This window comes from Chiloscyllium plagiosum, chromosome 26, assembly GCF_004010195.1.
Source record: "Chiloscyllium plagiosum isolate BGI_BamShark_2017 chromosome 26, ASM401019v2, whole genome shotgun sequence".
NCBI classification, from domain to species: Eukaryota; Metazoa; Chordata; class Chondrichthyes; order Orectolobiformes; family Hemiscylliidae; genus Chiloscyllium; species Chiloscyllium plagiosum.
The window spans coordinates 16515220-16533873 of NC_057735.1; the positions used below are offsets into that span (position 1 = coordinate 16515220).

The 18654-nt window shown below is 39.4% G+C and overlaps 1 protein-coding gene across 1 annotated transcript in view; it reads right to left on the minus strand.

Moving 5' to 3' along the window:
* Positions 1–15734, minus strand: part of LOC122563138 (sortilin-like) — a 79743-nt gene extending 64009 nt beyond the window's left edge. Inside the window, exons 1-2 of the mRNA XM_043716597.1 lie at positions 15332–15734; positions 445–504 (exon numbers count right to left, since the gene is read on the minus strand). Coding sequence (XP_043572532.1) covers positions 445–504; positions 15332–15571 — 300 coding nt within the window. The 5' untranslated portion in view covers positions 15572–15734. The remainder of the gene's footprint in view (positions 1–444; positions 505–15331) is intronic.
* Between the last annotated feature and the right edge of the window lie 2920 nt (positions 15735–18654).

Consider the following 18654-nt stretch of genomic DNA (forward strand, 5'->3'; position numbering starts at 1 on the left):
AACAGGGAGCTGTATGGAATGTCTCTCTCTTTTCAGCCTTTCAACTTCAACCTGAAAGCATGTGTTCCATTTAGCCTGTTTTTTAAAAGTGAGTTTGCTTATTGGGACTGTTGTGTGTATTCAGAACAGCATATTTAAGTCTAGTTGGATAGGTTGAATTCTGTAGGGGTTCTTTATTCTGTTCTTTGTGTTTCATTGTGTAAAAGTTGTAAATAAATTTTTGTCTGGATAATTTTCACCGTACACTTATCGAAACAAATTGCAAAGTGATGGTCTGGGGCTGCCTGCTTAAAAATGTTTTAAGTGGTCTGGTCTAGTCCATAACAACATTTTGAAGAATTAATGCAATATTAAACTTTGTTGATGTATGACTGCAAACCTTAAAAATTTTAAAAACTCATCAGTTCAACAGCAATAATAAAAAAAAATTCACATCATACTTACACCAGTTCCATCTCCAACCCATGCTAACGTGACTGATCCACTCAAATCCAGAAACTCATACTGGAAGGAGGGGTGGGAGGAAGAAATCAGAAATCATATTTAAGCACTTATTACAAAGGACACATTCAGTTACAAATATGACAACACAAGAGTAATTGATTATACACTGTAGTAGGCTTGACTAAGGCAATAATTGTAAAGTAATAGATTTTTTCTATCAAGTAGTGCATTAATTCATCATATTTCACAACTTGATTTTACACCAATGACACATTTTCAAAGTCACAAATCCAATGTCATCTTGTTATAACCGATCAGTATCTCACACCATGACTATTTTAATATCAAAATAATACAGTGAATTTAGTTCATGAACCAAAATTTGCTACAGTTTATCAGCATAGCTAGGTCCCATCTTATGACTAATTCTGGCAAAGTTATGGTATGTAGCAGGACTAAATTAGTGTTCAGTCTACTGTGAAGTCAAGCAAACATCCAGCCAAATTTAGTCAATCAACAAAATTAGTTATTGCATACAATGTATCTAAGACACTAACAAAGAATTTTTGCAACAATGTGTATGCCATAAGCTGCTGTGGGGACTCTCAACCAGCCACAAATTAAGTGCAATCCATTGGGTACGGAAGGAGCAGGGCTAGAAATGCAAATTTTTGCTTTTTCCTTGCAGCCTTTCTAATATAAGGCCTGCCTGAGCTGGACAGAATGAATCAAGACTTGCCAATAGTGGCAAAGGGGCAAACAAATGCTCCAGGTGACTATAATAAGACAGCCGCTAACCAAGGAAGCATCACCTCTCCATTCATTTGATGTCAGTACTCAACAGTCCAACTGACATTGAGAAGAGTGTGTGGGAGATCACAAGAACAAATAAATCTCCCATCACCAAGAGATGCAGGGCATTAGAATCAACATGACTGAGATCAGAACGGAGCCTCTGATAATTATGTTCTACTTATTGCTGATTTTCATGCTTAGTCCACTTATTTCAAAACTGATCATTCATACTGAGGTTCCAATAGGATTCCAAAACAGTTCTGTCCGAAGTGTACATCCAAACTTTTTTCCCAAAAATCTTTTGCATAATCCATAATGAATGAAATTTATTGGATCATTGCAAGATAAGGGAAAAAGAAACATCCCCTTCCCAGAACTACAATAGCTTATTCTTGTACTCAGCTTGTCTTCCTCCTGATTCAGTAGTTCACACTGTTATTTGCACAACCTTCAGCCTGATGGCATGAAAAACATCATCTTCTCCTTTTCTCAGCATTCTGAAAGGACGATCACTCATTACCAGTCCTGAATCACTTTTAATAACTTATCCTCTTCCAATGCAAACACAAGAGTTGAAAATGATAAGTTTTTTTATCTCCTCCCTCCTCATCCACAGTCTCCAACACCAAGGTTCAGATTTTGACAGAGTAATGATGACAAAACAGTGATGCGTTCTCAGTCATTCCTTTTCAGGAAACTGACTAGAATTTCTGGGTTTCACATGTGTACAGTTAAATATGGAAACTGAAGGTGGTGCATGGAAGTTGTAAAAACCACTTTGCAGACCATCTTCTTTATGTCTTCAAAAATGACCCTAAGCATCTGATTGCTTGCCATCTCAACATATCACTGTTTACTGGCCAACATCTATGTCTTGGGATTGCTGCAGTTCTTCAGCAAAGCTCAGTGCAAGCTGGAAGAACCACATCTCACTTCCCACTTGGGAACCCACAGTTTTCTGAACTCAATACAGAGCTCAATAGTTTTAGGGGCTGAACAGCTTGTCCCATGTCTGTACCCCAACCCCTACATATTAGGGCTTGTCCTCACATGGGCTGCTACCACATATTACGCACTGTTCACTTGGACTGTACTGGGACCAGTGTCCTTGTGAACTGGAAAAGGACTTTAGTGGAAAAGATAGTTGAGAAACAATGAAAAATGTTTAAGAAAATAGTTCATGACTCACAGCAAAGGTGGCGGCTGGTACAATTGCAGCATTTAAAAAGCATCTGGATGGGTATATGAAGAGGAAGGGTTTAGAGGGATATGGGCCAAGTGCTGGCAAATGGGATTAGATTGAGTTAGGATATCTGGTAGGCATGGATGATTTGGACTGAAGGGTCTGTTTCCATGCTGTGCAGCTCTACGAGTCTATGACTGTCAGCTACTAATTATTCCCATTGGAAGCCATTAATTTTCCCAAGCTGTCCTTTGTCTGCCCAATGTTTCGTTCTCTCTGGGCTCCATCTCCACACATCGTTCACTCCTTCCCTCTCCCCTCCCTTCCTCCCCCACCCCAATCTTTAGTGTTTATACACCAACCTTTTCCTAGCTACAGTCAGTTCTGAAGGGTCACTGGACCCAAAATGTTAACTCTGCCTTCCCTCCAGAGAGGAGATAGTAAAGACTGCAGATGCTGGAAAGCCAGAGTCGAAAAGCATTACGCTGGAAAAAGCACAGCAGGTCAGAAAACATAAGAGGAGCAGGAGAGATGACGTTTCAGGCAGGACCCTTCAGTAAAACTAAAGACCTAGATTCTCTTGCTTCTCGGATGCTGCCTGACCTACTCTGCTTTTTCCAGCAGAAAGCTTTATCGATTCACACTCTACAGACACAGCCAGATTTGGTGTGTTTTTCCAGCAATTTCTATTTCCGTTACAGAAATTGAAATGCTGCTCTCAGTGAATGTACACCTCTCCGTACAGTGCACTGTTGAAAAGCATTCCCTGGCCCCACCCTGGTCAGCAGTCATTACAGTTCCTTTATGCTGTTAGTCTTATTGGAGGTGTCCTTACAATTAACTAGATCTTTAAAACACAAGTTCATAATTACTTATGAACCTCAGTAACCCTGAAATCATAATTTCACACCTTTGGAACAACAAATTTCTCAATTATGTTCAAAAATTTCACTTTTTTTGAAATTGGAAAAGCTTGACATTACAGCTTCTACCTTTACTACATGCATTTGTCTTATTTCTCCTCTTCAAAATGTAATTAAAAAATGAAGGACAGCAAGTTTAACTTCCTAGTTTCATGACTATGAGAACACATGAATGCAATTGGTTGCAAACTCTGATTAATGATAGCACTTAGCTGGATGCCTGGAGATCTCACTCAACTTTGCACCAGGAAAAGAGAAAATCCACTCCACAAAGTACATCTTTGTAGCAACCTTAGAGGTCAGAAGTGAATGCTGTCACTGCCACTCGCCATGAAATCTAGACCTATAGTCATGAAATTTATCTTCACAAAACTCTAAGTCATGTGAAAAGATTTATAAACAATAACCTTAAATTGAGTTGGAGTAAAAAGTGTAATCAATTTATTAAAAATAAAACATACTGGACAAATGACAACTGTCACTGTTTTCAGTAAAGATTGTGGCTAATAGGAAGAAGTGAACACAAATAGAAAGTGCTGGTAAATTGCAGAAGTCTTAGCAACACCTTTGTAGGGAGGTTGGGGCGGGGGGGGGGGAGCGAGAGAAAGAGCGTGCGATAATGTTTCAGGGTTGATGCAAGGTCACAGACATGAAATATTACCTCAGTTTTTATAACTCAAAACGTTAATTACAACTGAAACATTTAAGAAAGGAAGAAGTTTAAAAAGAAAGTGTATTAGCAGACTGGAGGGGTTTGTTCTTATTTTTCACAGCATGCGGAAATCACATAGCAGGCCAGCAATTTATTGTCCTTGAAGGTGATAGTGAGACACCTTACTGAACTGCTGCAATCATTGGGGTTCAAGAATGCTGTTAGCAAGGAGCAGAAGGATCTCACTGCAATTGCTCGGGATTGAAATCAAATGAATGTAGGAAGACATTTAAGTTCAGTTTACAGTAAGTATAACTATGCTAATTATACTTTTAATACCTTTACCAACTGATTAAGTTATTGCAATTATTATTGTTCATCTTCATTGATTCTAGCACAATTATTTTTGGTTTTAAACAAATCAACCTTGCAGTCTGATTCTTTCCAGAAGTAATTAGGTTTTCAGATTTCAAATAAAAACAGTTCCTAGTCTCTACCAGGGTTACAACACTTTACATGGTCTAACTAGAACTATATGCAATTGCAGCATAACCTTTGCCTCTATATTCCAGCTAAAAACCAGAAAGTTACACTTATATTCAAGAAGCTACTAATATTAACCCTTAAAAAAGATTAAAGTAGCATTCCATCAGGTACACTTTACACTTTGAGGGTCCTCAACATAATTCTTCTAATCCCATTATTTGAAGGCAAAGATTTTGCTGGAATGTGGACTATGTGCATAGGAGGGAGACTATTCAGATATTCTAGAACACACCTCGATAGGCCAAATGGCCTCTTTCCATGCTGAGAGATTCAAAAATATTTCACCACTTCAGTACCAGTGCTTCTCTAAATTGACCAGTGACCAATTCCAAATATAAATAGACATATAAAATGAACAGGTTAGTTCATACACAATCTTCTGAATATTTTTGTGCCGCTAGAGTCAAAGAATTCCTCAGATATTTTTAAATCAACTGTTCAAAGATTTTATTACACACTTCTTAAGCAGATGGGACTTGAACTTGGGCCTCCTGGTTCAGAATATCTTCTATAAATATACCTACTTCAACATTTTGTTATTAAAAACAAACAGATGGAGATCAACTGTCAGAGAAGTGAGCTTAATCTGTTTAGCAGGTGAATTCTGAGCAGGTGTATTGAATAATTAACAAAAAACATACAAGAAAAAACATACTGGAAATGGTAGGAACAGGAAATAAAACATTAACTGTGCTCTCCACAGATGCTGGATAACCCACATTTTCAGCATTTTCTGTTTTATCCAAATTTACCAGAACTACTGTATATTATACAAACCATCACAACTGGGAAAACAAAGTTATGACCTAGTACTAGGAACAAGAACAATCAGCTATCACAACTGGAATTCTCACTTAGCAGCTATCAAGCTCTCTTTACGGAATTCTTTGCACCTCAGAATATGAATGACACAGCAATAAGTCAATAATCAAACAAAGCTGAAAATGTGTCGCTGGAACAGCGCAGCAGGTCAGGCAGCATCCAGGGAACAGGAGAATCGACGTTTCGGGCATAAGCCCTTCTTCAGGAAGGGCTTATGCCCATGCTTTCCTGAAGAAGGGCTTATGCCCGAAACGTCGATTCTCCTGTTCCCTGGATGCTTCCTAACCTGTGCGCTGTTCCAGCGACACATTTTCAGCTCTGATCTCCAGCATCTGCAGACCTCACTTTCTCCTTGAATAATCAAACAAACACTGGCACCATTTCTTGGTAGCCTGGTATGTGAAGATAAGACTGATGCATTATAAAATTCTGTTGCTGAATAGGTGCAACACACAAATGAAATAATGGGACAAAGTGGAATTGCTTAACTAAAGTACTACACACTAATTTAGTAATTATGTTTACAAGTATCAGATTAGTTCACTTGATACCACTCCTATATCTCAGAGTCAGAATTTCCATGAGGGCAATGTACGTAAATTAGATTGGCACTTGCACGCAGCTTGAAGGAATGTTTTTCACATGAAATACTAAGTTACGTATCTGTTCTAGTAGTTCAGAAGTCTTCCTGGTGTCCTAACCAACAGTCTTCCTTCAGCCAGTACGGAGAAAAAGATCTGTCTATCTAGTCATTCATTCACTTTACGTATAGTGATCTAATTTCAAAAGCAAAATCCCACTGCTTAATTGCCATTTGGGAATACTTGCAGGTATGAAAAGGTAATGCATAATTGCAAATGCATTCTTCACTTGTGAAAGAGCTGCACTCAATTGTTTAACCTTTGCAGACAACTTCATTTATAGGGTGGATTCAATAGCGTTCTGTGGAATATCTTCCAGTGTTGATACAAACTGCAATGAATAACCTTCAAGGTCAAATAGCTTCTCCATAATTCAAATCCAATAGTGCAAATGTTTAGAAAGCAAAGAGACATTGTGATCACCAGGCTCAGGACACAACAAAAGCTGCAGCCTCAGGTAATTCAATCCCACAAGATTTGTTACTGAAGGCGATACTACTATTTTAGCATAAACTCTGTGGGGAAAAGTTCACAAGTTTGAAATCAACTTCATATGATGGTAAAGCTATGAATTTAAAATGTTTTAGGAATTTGACAGAGAAAAGTGATAAGAAAAAGTAGTAAAAACAAACCATTAGGTCTAAAAACGAAGAAACATCAAACAGGTGAAAGAAGACATCCAGTGAGTCAGATAGTGAGCTGACAACTTTTTGAAGTAGTACACAGAGAAAGATCCAACTGCTTCAAAGCAGCAGTAAATCCACTACTTGCATTCAAGTATTAAGGAGATACATCAAAATGTACACATTTGTTACTCAGTTTAAAACAAGCCCAGCTAAAAGCTACGTGACAGGAATTTTATCGCACTGTTTAGCCGAACCCAACAAATATTATTCGGTTACAATTTTGAAAACCGTGTTTATTCTGCTTACAGTGATTTATAAACTACTGACTTAAGTCACTATATCAAGTTACATTACTGTAACTATCAATACCAAAATAACTGTACAAGTAATTCTGTTATCTATTCCTCAAAAGTCATCCGGTTAGCAATCAGTGACTAGTGGTGTGCTTCAGGGATCAATGTTAGGACTGCAATTACTCACAATGTCTATAGACGGTTTAGAGTTGTGGACCATGTGTAGTATGTCAAAGTTTGCAGATGACACTAAGATGGGTTGTAGAGCAAAGTGTGCAGAGGACTGTGAAACTTTGCAGAGGACTATAGATACATTGGGCATAGGAATGGCAGATGGAAGACAATGTTAATAAGTGTGACGTCATCCATTTTGGTAGGAGTAACAGTAAAAAGGACTTTTACTTGAATGGTAAAATGTTACAGCATGCTGCTATGCAAAGGGACCAGAGGGTCCTTGTGCATGAATCACAGAAGGAAGATTGGCCTGCAGGTACAAGTAATTAGGAAGGCAAATGGAATTTCGTCCTTCATTGCTAAAGAGATCGAGTTTAAAAGCAGGGAGATTACATTGCAGCTGTACAGGGTGCTAGTGAAGCCACACCTGGAGTACTGCATGCAGTTTTGGTTTCCTTACTTGAGAAAGGATGAACTGCCACTGGAGGGGGGGGGCAGAGGAGGTTCACTAGGTTGATTCCGGAGTTGAGAGGAGAGACTGAGTAAATGGGGATTATATTCACTGGAATTCACAAGAATGAGGGGGATCTTATAGAAACATATACAATTATGAAGGGAAGAGATAAGATAGAAGTAGAGAAGATGTTTCCACTGGCAGGTGAAATTAGGACAAGAGGGCATAGCCTCAAAATTAGAGGGAACAGACTTAGGACAGAATTGAGAAGGAACTTCTTCATCCAGAGGGTTGTGAATCTATGGCATTTCTTGCTCAGTGAAGTAGTTGATGCTAGTTCGGTAAACATTTTGAAAGCTAAGATAGATACTTTTTTGAACAATAAAAGAATTAATAATTATGGTGAGAGGGTAGGTGAGTGGAGCTGAGTCTATGAAAAGATCAGCCATGACCTTATTGAGTGGCGGAGCAGGCTCGAAGGGCCAGATGGCCTACTCCTGCTCCTAGTTCTTATGTTCTTCTGTTCTAACACATAAGGGCATAATACGGGTCATTGCTTTATTATTTTCAAAGTCAAAAAAGTCTACAGTATAGAAAAAATCCTTCAACCTATCGAATCTGTGCCAGTCAAAGAAAAACACCTAACCATTCAATTCCATTTTCCAGCACTTGGCACATTGCCTGGAATGCCTTGGCATTATAAGTGCACATCTAAGTGCTTTACCGTTATGAGGATTTCCGCCTCCATTGTTCTGACAAGCAGATGAGTTCCAAAATCCCACCATCCTTTGGGTGAAGAAACTTTCCTCACAAGCCTTCTGGCCCCTACTTTATACTAGGTACCCTACTCATCAACCCCTCCAGCAAGGGGAACATTTCCTTCCCGTTTACTCTATCTATGCCCCTCATAATTTTATACATGTCAATCCTGTTCCCCTTCAGTTTTCTCAGCTCCAAGGAAAATAACCCACTCTATTCAATCCCTTCGCCTCACTATCTCTCTCTTGCCAAGGCAACATTCTGATAAATGTCCTCTGCACCCTCTCCATTCAAATCACATCTCTCCTATAATGTGGATTCCACAAATGCAAATGTATAATATAAATTTTCCTGTGATAACGACAGGTAAAATGTACAAGCATTTGGCAGTGGCTGGGTTCTGACAGATATAAAGTGCCAACAATGTGTTGATCACCTCATCAACCAAGAGCTTTCATACACCATTTACCCTGTGTCTGATGCCCAACCACAAGAAAAATGTTCTTTGGGGACGTGATGGCCCAATGGTATTATTGCTTGGACTATTACCCAAGTAATTTTCTGGGGACACAGTTTGAATGCCGCCATGGCAGATGGAATTTGAATTCAATAAAAATTGAGACTTAAGGATCTAATGATGACCATGAAACCATTATTGGACAAACCAAGTGGTTCACTAATGTAACTTTAGGAAAGGAACCTGCCATCTTTAGGTGGTCTGGCCTACACATGACTCTAGACCCAAAGCAACGTAATTGACTCTTTACTATCCTCTTGGCAATTAAAGGTGAGCAGTAAATATTGCCTTCGTCAGCAATAACCACATCCAATCAATGAATTAAAAAAAGGTCAGATCTTTACTGGATTCTTTGAGAGCCAGAATTATACACTGATGCTGAGAGTATTGAACTGTTCGAGCCTTTCCTTTGCAGGAAGCAAACGTAAGAGCTGATTTCTGGAAGATGTGGGATGTACACTTTAAAGTGGCTGATGACACATGTGAAAAGTAAACAAAACCTTCATTGAGATGCGAGAGTGCTCGAAAGCAATTCATAAGATGACAAGGGGTATCATCAAGCAATGAAGTGTAATGCTGAAGAGGCTAAGAGCAATAGATGTGTCTGAACGAACATCATGCAGCAGGGAAGGGTGAAGGTGAAGGACAAATAAGGAGCTCACTTCACCAGTCTTCAGATTCAAAGACTCTGTGGGAGCAGGAGAAAGATGAGGATGGGATATCATTGCCAGGCCAACTCAGATTGTTGCAGGATAGGAGACTGCTTGGTACTGAACAAATAAAATTATGCATTCCAATCCAAGCAACCAGTTCCCCAACCTTTGTTGTAAACATCTCTCAACTTCTCATCCACCCACTAAAGTTCCTCCAGCAGTATTCTGTTGTGTATTAACATTCATCATAAAGCAAGCAAAAGGTTTTTTGGCCTTTGGAGTATAATAATGATGAATAAATACCTTGCTGGGGTAATACACTGGAAATCAAGCCCTGTTATTCTCAGAGTCATCACAAAATTAAAAAATAATTCTAAATTGTGTAAAGATTCCCCAAGTTACTACTTTCAGAACAGAGAACACACTTCAGGTTTCTGTACTTAACAAAAATTTTTGCAATTAATTAGTCTTTAGCTACAGGTAAACAATTATGAACTGTCAGCATATAACTCATCTGAGTTAAATGTTAATTCCCTCATAAATTCCCTATATGTCCACACGAACACATGCTTGGAAAAAGAAACTATGTGTGTGTGTCTCAATTTGATACCATAGCATTAACTATTACAGTACTTAGGGTTGGAATTACATAGGCTTGCAAAAATCAAACAATTTCAAAATTATTGAAGTACAGAAAGTTGGGAAAGGAGTGCATTGTTTGCTTTCTTCAATTGAGGGCTCTTTTCAATCACATTTGATCACATTCAATCACAAGTGAGCATACCTGAGTCTTCTTTCAGATGGGCATAGAGAAAAAATCCGAAGGTAGAGGAATATCTGTGACAACAACCTAGGGCTGTACAGCACTGCTGAGCTGCTGCTTCTTCTGCAACAACATGATCTTCCTGTTACAGATGTAGATCATTTGGCAATTTTAAAATCTAATCTGTACTTCACTGTGGCCATCATGTGAACAACTTTCAGTGGAGCATCATTGGATACTGATCCCAGTAAATGATGATCACATAAAGTCATCCCTGACACCCGTTTGATCAATGGTGCTAACAGCACTCAATGTAAAAGTCAGCTACACAATGTTGGTTCAGGGGCCCAACTAATTCAATGAAAAATATAGAAGTAAGAGTCTAATTTACTTGAAACCATTGTTGATTATTTGAAAGTCCCATCTGGTTCACTCTTGTATTTTAGGGAAGGAAGACTGCCATTTTCATTTTGTCAAATGCCCGCAACAGGGTGGTTGTGTTGGTTGGTCCGGGTGTCCCAGAGGAGTCAAATCCATCAAATTCAGCATCGCCTTCCTAACCTGAGATCTTCTTCCCGCCCTCTCCGCCCCCACCCCAGTCTGACCTATCACCCTCACCTTGACCTCTTTCCACCTATCACATTTCCGACGCCCCTCTCCCAAGTCCCTCCTCCCTACCTTTTATCTTAGCCTGCTGGACAAACTTTCCTCATTCCTGAAGAAGGGCTTATGCCCGAAACGTTGATTCTCCTGTTCCCTGGATGCTGCCTGACCTGCTGCGCTTTTCCAGCAACACATTTCCAGCTCTGATCTCCAGCATCTGCAGACCTCACTTTCTCCTTCTTATGAACATGCCAAATACATTCAATCAATGCTGCCTTTCATTCATATGGTGATCAAAGGTTCAGATACATTGTTTTATTCACATGTTGGACATGGACATTGCTGGCTGGCCAGCATTTGTTGCCCGCCCATAGCTCCCCTTGAACTATGTGGTTTGCCTGTCAGAGGGTAGTTGAGAATCAACCACATTTCTGTGGATCTGGACTCACATGTAGGCCAGACTAGGCAGAGATGGCAGATTTCCTTCCCTGAAGAACATCATTGAGCCACATGGGTTTTGCTGACAACCGGCAATGGTTTTGTGGTCATCAGCAGATTCTCAATTCTAGAATTTTTTTAATATATTCAAACTTCAACATCTGCCATTGTGGGATGTGAATTTGGATCTCCAGAACATTAAATGTAATAGTATCACAATAGAAATCTGAACCACAACCTTAAATTGTGATCAATTTCCCTTGCAGTGAAAATCACAAACTTATAATTTAGCAAATATTCCAATAGAGTAACAAACTCAATTAAAAGGCATAAATATTTACGTTCAAGAATCACAGATACATTAAGAATTTAATTTTTAAAGCCTTGAATAGCTTACACTGTCGTTACAGAAAAAAAATTTCCAATGGCTTACCACCACATACCAATTTATAGCTGAAATGATTGAAATGCAAGAGTATAGCTGAAATGATTGAAACTGAAATCAAAACTGGAGTGAAAAAGAGAAAGGGGAAAAAATCTTTCCAATGGTTACAGTCACAGCAAGTACAAAGGATCATGGTTGTGATTGTTGGAGGTTAATTGTCTTAGCCACAGAACATCACTGCAGGAGTTGCTCAGGCTGGATATTTCAAAATCAACCTGTTATTATACCCCTTTGCAGCAGCTGGGACTCCTAGGCCTCCTGTTCTATAAATAGGGAAGCTGCCACTGCGATACAAGAGCTGACAAAGAGTCCCTCAGAGTAGTATCCGAGGTACAACCATCTTCATTTGCTTAATCAACGGCCTTCCCTCAAGAAGGTCAGAGGTGGGGATGTTTGCCAAGAATTGAAGGACTGCAGTGATTCAAGAAGGCAGCTCAACACTACCTTCTACAGTGCAATTACAAATGGGCAATAAATGCTGGCATAGCCAGCAACACCCACATTCCATGAACAAATATAAAAATGACTGCACAACCTTCAGCCCCATTCATGACTCCTCGGATACTGAAGCAGTCCAAGTCCAAATGCAGCAAGGCCTGAACAACTGGCAACTACCATTTGCAACGCACAAGTACCAGCAATGAACATCTCCAATGAGAGGATGCAAACATCATCTTTTGACAGTTAACGGCCTTACTTTCACTGAATCTTTGACTACAAACCTCTTAGGGGTTAAATTGATCAAACACTGAACTAGACCAGTCAAATTAATACGGTGGATGTAATAGCTGATCAGAGACTAGAAATTCTGCAATAACTCACTCTCTGACTCCTCAAAATCTGCCCACCATTTATAAGGCAAGTCAGGTGTGTGACTGAATATTGTCTGGAAAAGCACAGCAGGTCAGGCAGCATCAGAGGAGCAGGAAAATCAATGTTTCAGGCAAAACCTCTCCATTAGGAATTGAATACCTTCCACTTGTCCAGATAGGTGCAACTCCACAACATTCAAGAAACTCATTACCATGCAGCTGACTGGTACCCCATCTAACACCTTCAATATTCACTCCCTCCACCACTGAGGCAGCACTGCAGCATTGAACAACATCTATATGGTGCACTGCACCACTTACCAAGCTTCCTTAAAAGGCATCTTCCAAATCCATGATTTCTATCTACAAGGACAATGGCAGCAAAAACATGAGAACACCATCATCACCATTCTTTCACTGTAACTGGGTCAAAATCCTGGAATTTCCTTTCTCACAGCACTGTGGAAGTAACTATATACCAAGTGCTGCAAATGTACAAGGAGGGAGCCCATCACCAAATTCTCAAAAACAACAAAGACTAAGCAGTAGTTACTGGCCCACATCCTGTGAATTAATAAAATTGGGCAACATGGTGACTCAGTGCTGCCTCACAGCACCAGAGACCTGGGTTCATTTCCAGCTTTGGGTGGCTGTCTATGTGGAGTATGCACATTTGCCCAGTGTGTGCATGGATTTCCTCTAGGTGGTCAGGTTTCCTCTTACAGTCCAAAGGATGTGCAGGTTAGGTGAATTGGCCATAGCATCCAGGAATGTTCAGAATTGGTAGATTAATCATGGGTAAGTATGATTTGATTTAAAAAACCCAAGAGAAATTGTCCAGAGATTGAGCTAAACTGTATTGAGTTAAGTTACACATTAAGCATTAAAGAATCATCATCTGCCAATTTATGATTTTATATTTCCTACACTTTGAAAGGGAAATTAAGGGAATAGCCAAACTCACTTATTCAAACAAAAGTTGATCTCAAAATTTAAAGCTAGTTCTGACTAAACATTTGATATCATGGGCTTTGAAACTATTCCAATTACAGTTTCCACCTCCTACATATTTTTGATTATTGTATGCCATCAGTGCCAACATTAAAGCACCAGCATCAACTAGAAGCAGGTTAACAAGTGGGTACTGACAGCACTTCAGAAATGCATTCATTTCGTTTGTTAAAATTAGAACAAACATAATTACTACTTGTAACACAAAGCTAAGTGCAAATAATTGTGACAGCATCTCTCGTAGAAGCAAGCAGAAATGGTAAGCTAAAAATATTAAGAATTTCAAAAAGGAAGGATTGAAGGCAGTTCAAGATGATGAACATGTGTTCAGCTACATAAATTAGATAAACAGCAACTGGATTATGAACACAGTGCACTGTAGAATCAGAGTACAGATGAGGCCCTTCAGCTCTTCAAACCTGCACCAACAAAAATACTCTAAATCTGCACTCATCCCACTTTCTAGCACTTTACTACTGGAGATGAGATACCCAACCAGAAACAGGACATGAAATGTTATACTCCTACTTACATACAAATTTAAAACTGTTTTGTGAAGGTATCAAAATTGCAGCATAACTCATGAAGGGAAGCTATCAAACACAGACAATAAGTTTCCCCTATATATTTTCACTTTCTTCAAAGTTTTAATCAATGCAGATAACATTTAAGTGATGTTTTTCAAGCTATTAAATCCAAAACAAAAAAAGTAACACTTTTAATACTGCTTGATGGAGCTTAACTAATTCTGAAAATTTAAGAGTTTTAATTCACAATCTAAATTTACCAGCACATTCCTAAAGCTTCACAAACATACTGTTTCAACCGTCTAATCAGTCACTTAAATTTCTGCTCTCGTGATTATAGTTTTATTTTTCAGTCATAAACCAGCCATGAGAGTGGATGTTTAATTATCATTTTTAAAATGAAAATGAAACTCCAATAACATCCCTCCCAAACTTGGACGGCAGGTTCCCAATAACAGTGGTTTGAGAAAATCCAAAACGCCTAATCAAAATATAGCAAAAGGGTTGGATTTGAAAGCTCGGAGATACCAATTAAAATCTTGACTTGTCGTTTGAAAATTACATTCATCGAGGTTTTTTTTAAGGCCTGCTTTGGGCAAAGATGGCAGTAAAGATGTTTACAAATTCTGATGCACGGAGCGCTATTTTTAAAACTACACTGACACGCTTTACGTTTCCCCCTTCCTGTGAGCAGCACTGCGCCTGTTTCTGTACTCCAAGTTAAGGCAAGCACTTCAAGAAGGCGGCTCACCACTTCCTTCTCAAAGGCAATCGGGGATGGACAATAAATCTGGCTCACATATAATGATTAAATTAAAAAAAAAACACTTTTGGTGTTTGGGGAGAAAAGGTGGAAAATGAGTCTTGGGCATATTCTGATATAGTTACAGTACAAAACACTGACACAACCCGCTCAGGTAAGAGGAAGAAATAGAGACTGTCTGATGAGCAACTTTAACGGATTGAGATACATGGATTATTGCAATTTATTTTTTTTTTAAGAGAAGGCGGAAGAAGGGTTAGTGGACCCGAAATATTAACTCTGCTCTCTCTCTCTCCACAGATTAGAGTGGTTCTGGAAAAGCACCCCTCAGACGCTGCCTGACTTGCTGCGCTTTTCCAGCACCACTCTAATCTCGACCCTGATCTCCAGCATCTGCGGTCCTCACTTTTGCCTCCCTCTGCAAAGATGCCGATGGACCTGCTGAGCTTTTGCAGCATTTTCGGTTTCTGGACATGCTGTGACTCACCTTGTGGGTGTGGGCTGTTAGATTCCTCTGGAACCCCTGCCACTCTTGGCAGTTGGTGGAGGTGGAGGTGGAGGTGGAGATGCTCCTCTTGTGCAGCCCGTGGCCGTTGCTGTTGCTGTTGCTGAGCAGCTGCTCCCCGAGCGCCGCCGCCGCCGCTGCTGCTGCTGCAGCCGAGAGCCTGCCCTGGAAATCAAACACCGCAAACACGGAGAGCAGCAACAACCCAGCCACTGCCCCCATTGTTCACCTTTTCCTCCTTTTAACCCGGTCAACCTTCAAATTTAAGTCCGTTAATAAATAAACAAATGTGAATACAATATCAAAAACACCATCGCGTAACCTCGCAGGTTCAAAACACCAACAACAAACTGACACCCTCCCCACTGCACAGCCCCACCGGACGTCCCGCCCCTAGCAACAACTCCCGCCAATCGGCAGCTTTCTCCGCCTCTTCTCGCTGCCTATCGGTCCGCCTCCCTGTCAATCAGCACACACGACCTCAGGCCAATGGCAATCTGATCCATCTGCTCCCTTCAGGTGCTGAGGCTGATGTTTGTCCAGGGGAAAATTGCTTCTTCCACAGAGCAGCTTGGATATACTGTTAGAGATTCAAAACGTATCGTTTCATCAAATGCACTCGTTCCTTTTCTTTTATCTTTCCCCTGGTTTACTTTTGCTATCATGGCAAAATTTTGGAAAGCACTACACTTCACACTTTTAAAACATTAGACTAGGAGCGATTTCTGCTCTCAAAGAGAATATGTGCAATTTTTTACCACACAGAGCTGTCAAAGGTGGATCGTTAAATATATTCAAGGCCGAGATAGATGTTTGATAAGTAAGGCAATCGAGGGTTACACGGAAAAGGCAGGAAACTCAAGTTGAGGATCAGCCATGATCTCATTGAATGACGACGCAGATTCAAAGGGCTGAATAACCTACTTCCAATTCTATGTCTTATGGTATCACGAAAACAACATTGTGCAGACTATGAAAATATTGTTTTAGTCGTATGTGTTCTCTTTATTTCACAATTTTCCTGTATATAGCACCTTCAACAAAGCACAATGTTATAGACACTTCTCAGGAACATTATATAGAAAAATGAAACCAAGACACATTTAAACAGCAAAAGCAAAATACTGCGAAAGCTGGAGATCTGAAACGCTACAACTGCTGATTATCTCCAGCACTTGCTGCTTTTATTTCACATAAATGCAATATTAGAGCAGATGCAGCCAAATATTTGGTCAATTTGACACATTTCAAGGAATGTCATTAAGGAGGAAGCAGAAATGGAGATTAAAGAGAAAAGTCTAAAGTTTAGGGTCTTGAATGCAGAAGACACAACTATCAGTAGTGGAGAAATTAAATTTGATGTCCTCAAGAGTGCCAAACTTGATGAGTGTAAGTATCTCTGAGTATTTGGAGCTACAGGAGATTACAAAATAAGGAAGATTAAAACCATTGAGGAGTTAAAATCAAGGATGCAAATTTTAAAATGCAATCATGCACACAGGTAAATGTCATTCGCTTATTTATTAGTGACAAACATCTACCATCATTCAGAAATCAAGGAAAAAAACACGAATAAGTAACTGGAATAGCTGGTTTTCATCACAATTCATGAACAAATATACAAAATGTTAAAGTATGTCCTTATATATTGTATAAACAGTATTGCTATCCACTTGATGGCAGCCTTCCATCTTGTAAGACAGTGACTTGCATTGTAATGGTTAACACTTAGTTAAGCATCACTGGTGTGGGTCAGAAGGCAAAATCTAACATGGCAGTCTGTGCTGCGTTTGCTGCACTGGAAGACCGTGACCTGAGACAGTGACAGATACGTTAGCATCAGTTTCCTTCGGGCTCTGTTCTCAGTCAGAAGAGATTTTTGTTTATGAATGCCTCCAATGCTCCTCTAGACAGTCAGCCTCAAAAGGTTACAGTCATTAAAAACTGCCTGTCAGTTATCACTGCACAAGTTCACCATTTTCATATCTCACTTGCAAGTGGCTTTGTGACCAAATATACACACCCAGAAGTTCGTGACCAAGCACCATAGCACTGCAAACAAGGCTCCCCAGTTTGTCGCCACAGTTGTCATCTATCTGATTAACATAACTGAGCCAGCAGAGTACGATTGGCTTAATGAGATTATGATATCACAGGCGCAGCAACAGTGTCGACCAATCTTTGTTTTGTTTACTATTTATAAAAACAATTCATGACATCTGAAACCCAATTAGGGCGCACCTTGAACAACTTGGAACTCAGACGCAGCCACAACAAAAGATCAAAGGTTAACACAAAGCAATAGTAATACAGTGAATGGTTTTATGTGTCAAGTTTAGCTTCATTTCAGAAACCCACAGCCTGGTTGAATACAATGTTGCAAATAGTTATGCAACACAAGTTACCTGTTTGAATACCAGGGTGAGGCAATGGAAAGTTTGTTGCACTACTCCTCATGTATCAGGTAACTATACATTTGAGTTTAAATTACCCAGTTTGACTGTAGTAATATGAAAGTACAAAAATTATATCCTAAAATGTAGTATTTATTCCAGATAAAATGTTGAGCCTTCCTTAAGGAACAAAATCCCGTTTGCAGTCACCAAGCTCCCACAATGAAGCTGCAAGTCATACATAAATAAAATCATGGAGGAGACCAGTAATCTGTTCCTTTCTTTACAACAGTGAGAATGCAATATTGTACTGCTTTGTGGAACTGATATGCTAAAGAGAAGTGGTATTGTAATGTTGTTGCCGACAGACTTATAATCTAGATACCCAAACTAATACTCTGAAGATATGAGTTTATATCCCACCATGGCAGATTCTTGAATTTGAATTCAATTAATAGATCTGGAATGTTAAAACAAAAGTGCAGATCTCATGAAAGCATTGTTGACTATTATAAAAGCCAATCTGGTTCACTAGTATTATTTAGGGAAGGAAATCTGACATCAGTCTGGTCTACATGTAATGTGATTGACTTGTAACTGCCTACTGAAATGACCAAGCAAGCTACGCATTTCAATAGCAATAAAGAATGGGTAACCAGTTCTGGTCTTTGCCAGGAACACCCAGATTCCTTTAAAGAATAAAGAAAAAATATCTTGCTTCTGTGCACTAACCTAATGGTTAGTTTTAATAGATTGTTAAATTTAACTTATTTTAAATTATGTTGAATCACACAAACAGACAAACACTGCAAATATCACTATGTTTTCAAGTTCTTGTTTGATAGCTCTTTTGAGGAATGGACCTATACTTGTGGGAGTTTGAGGAATGAACTCGGCTTGTTGGGCCGAAGG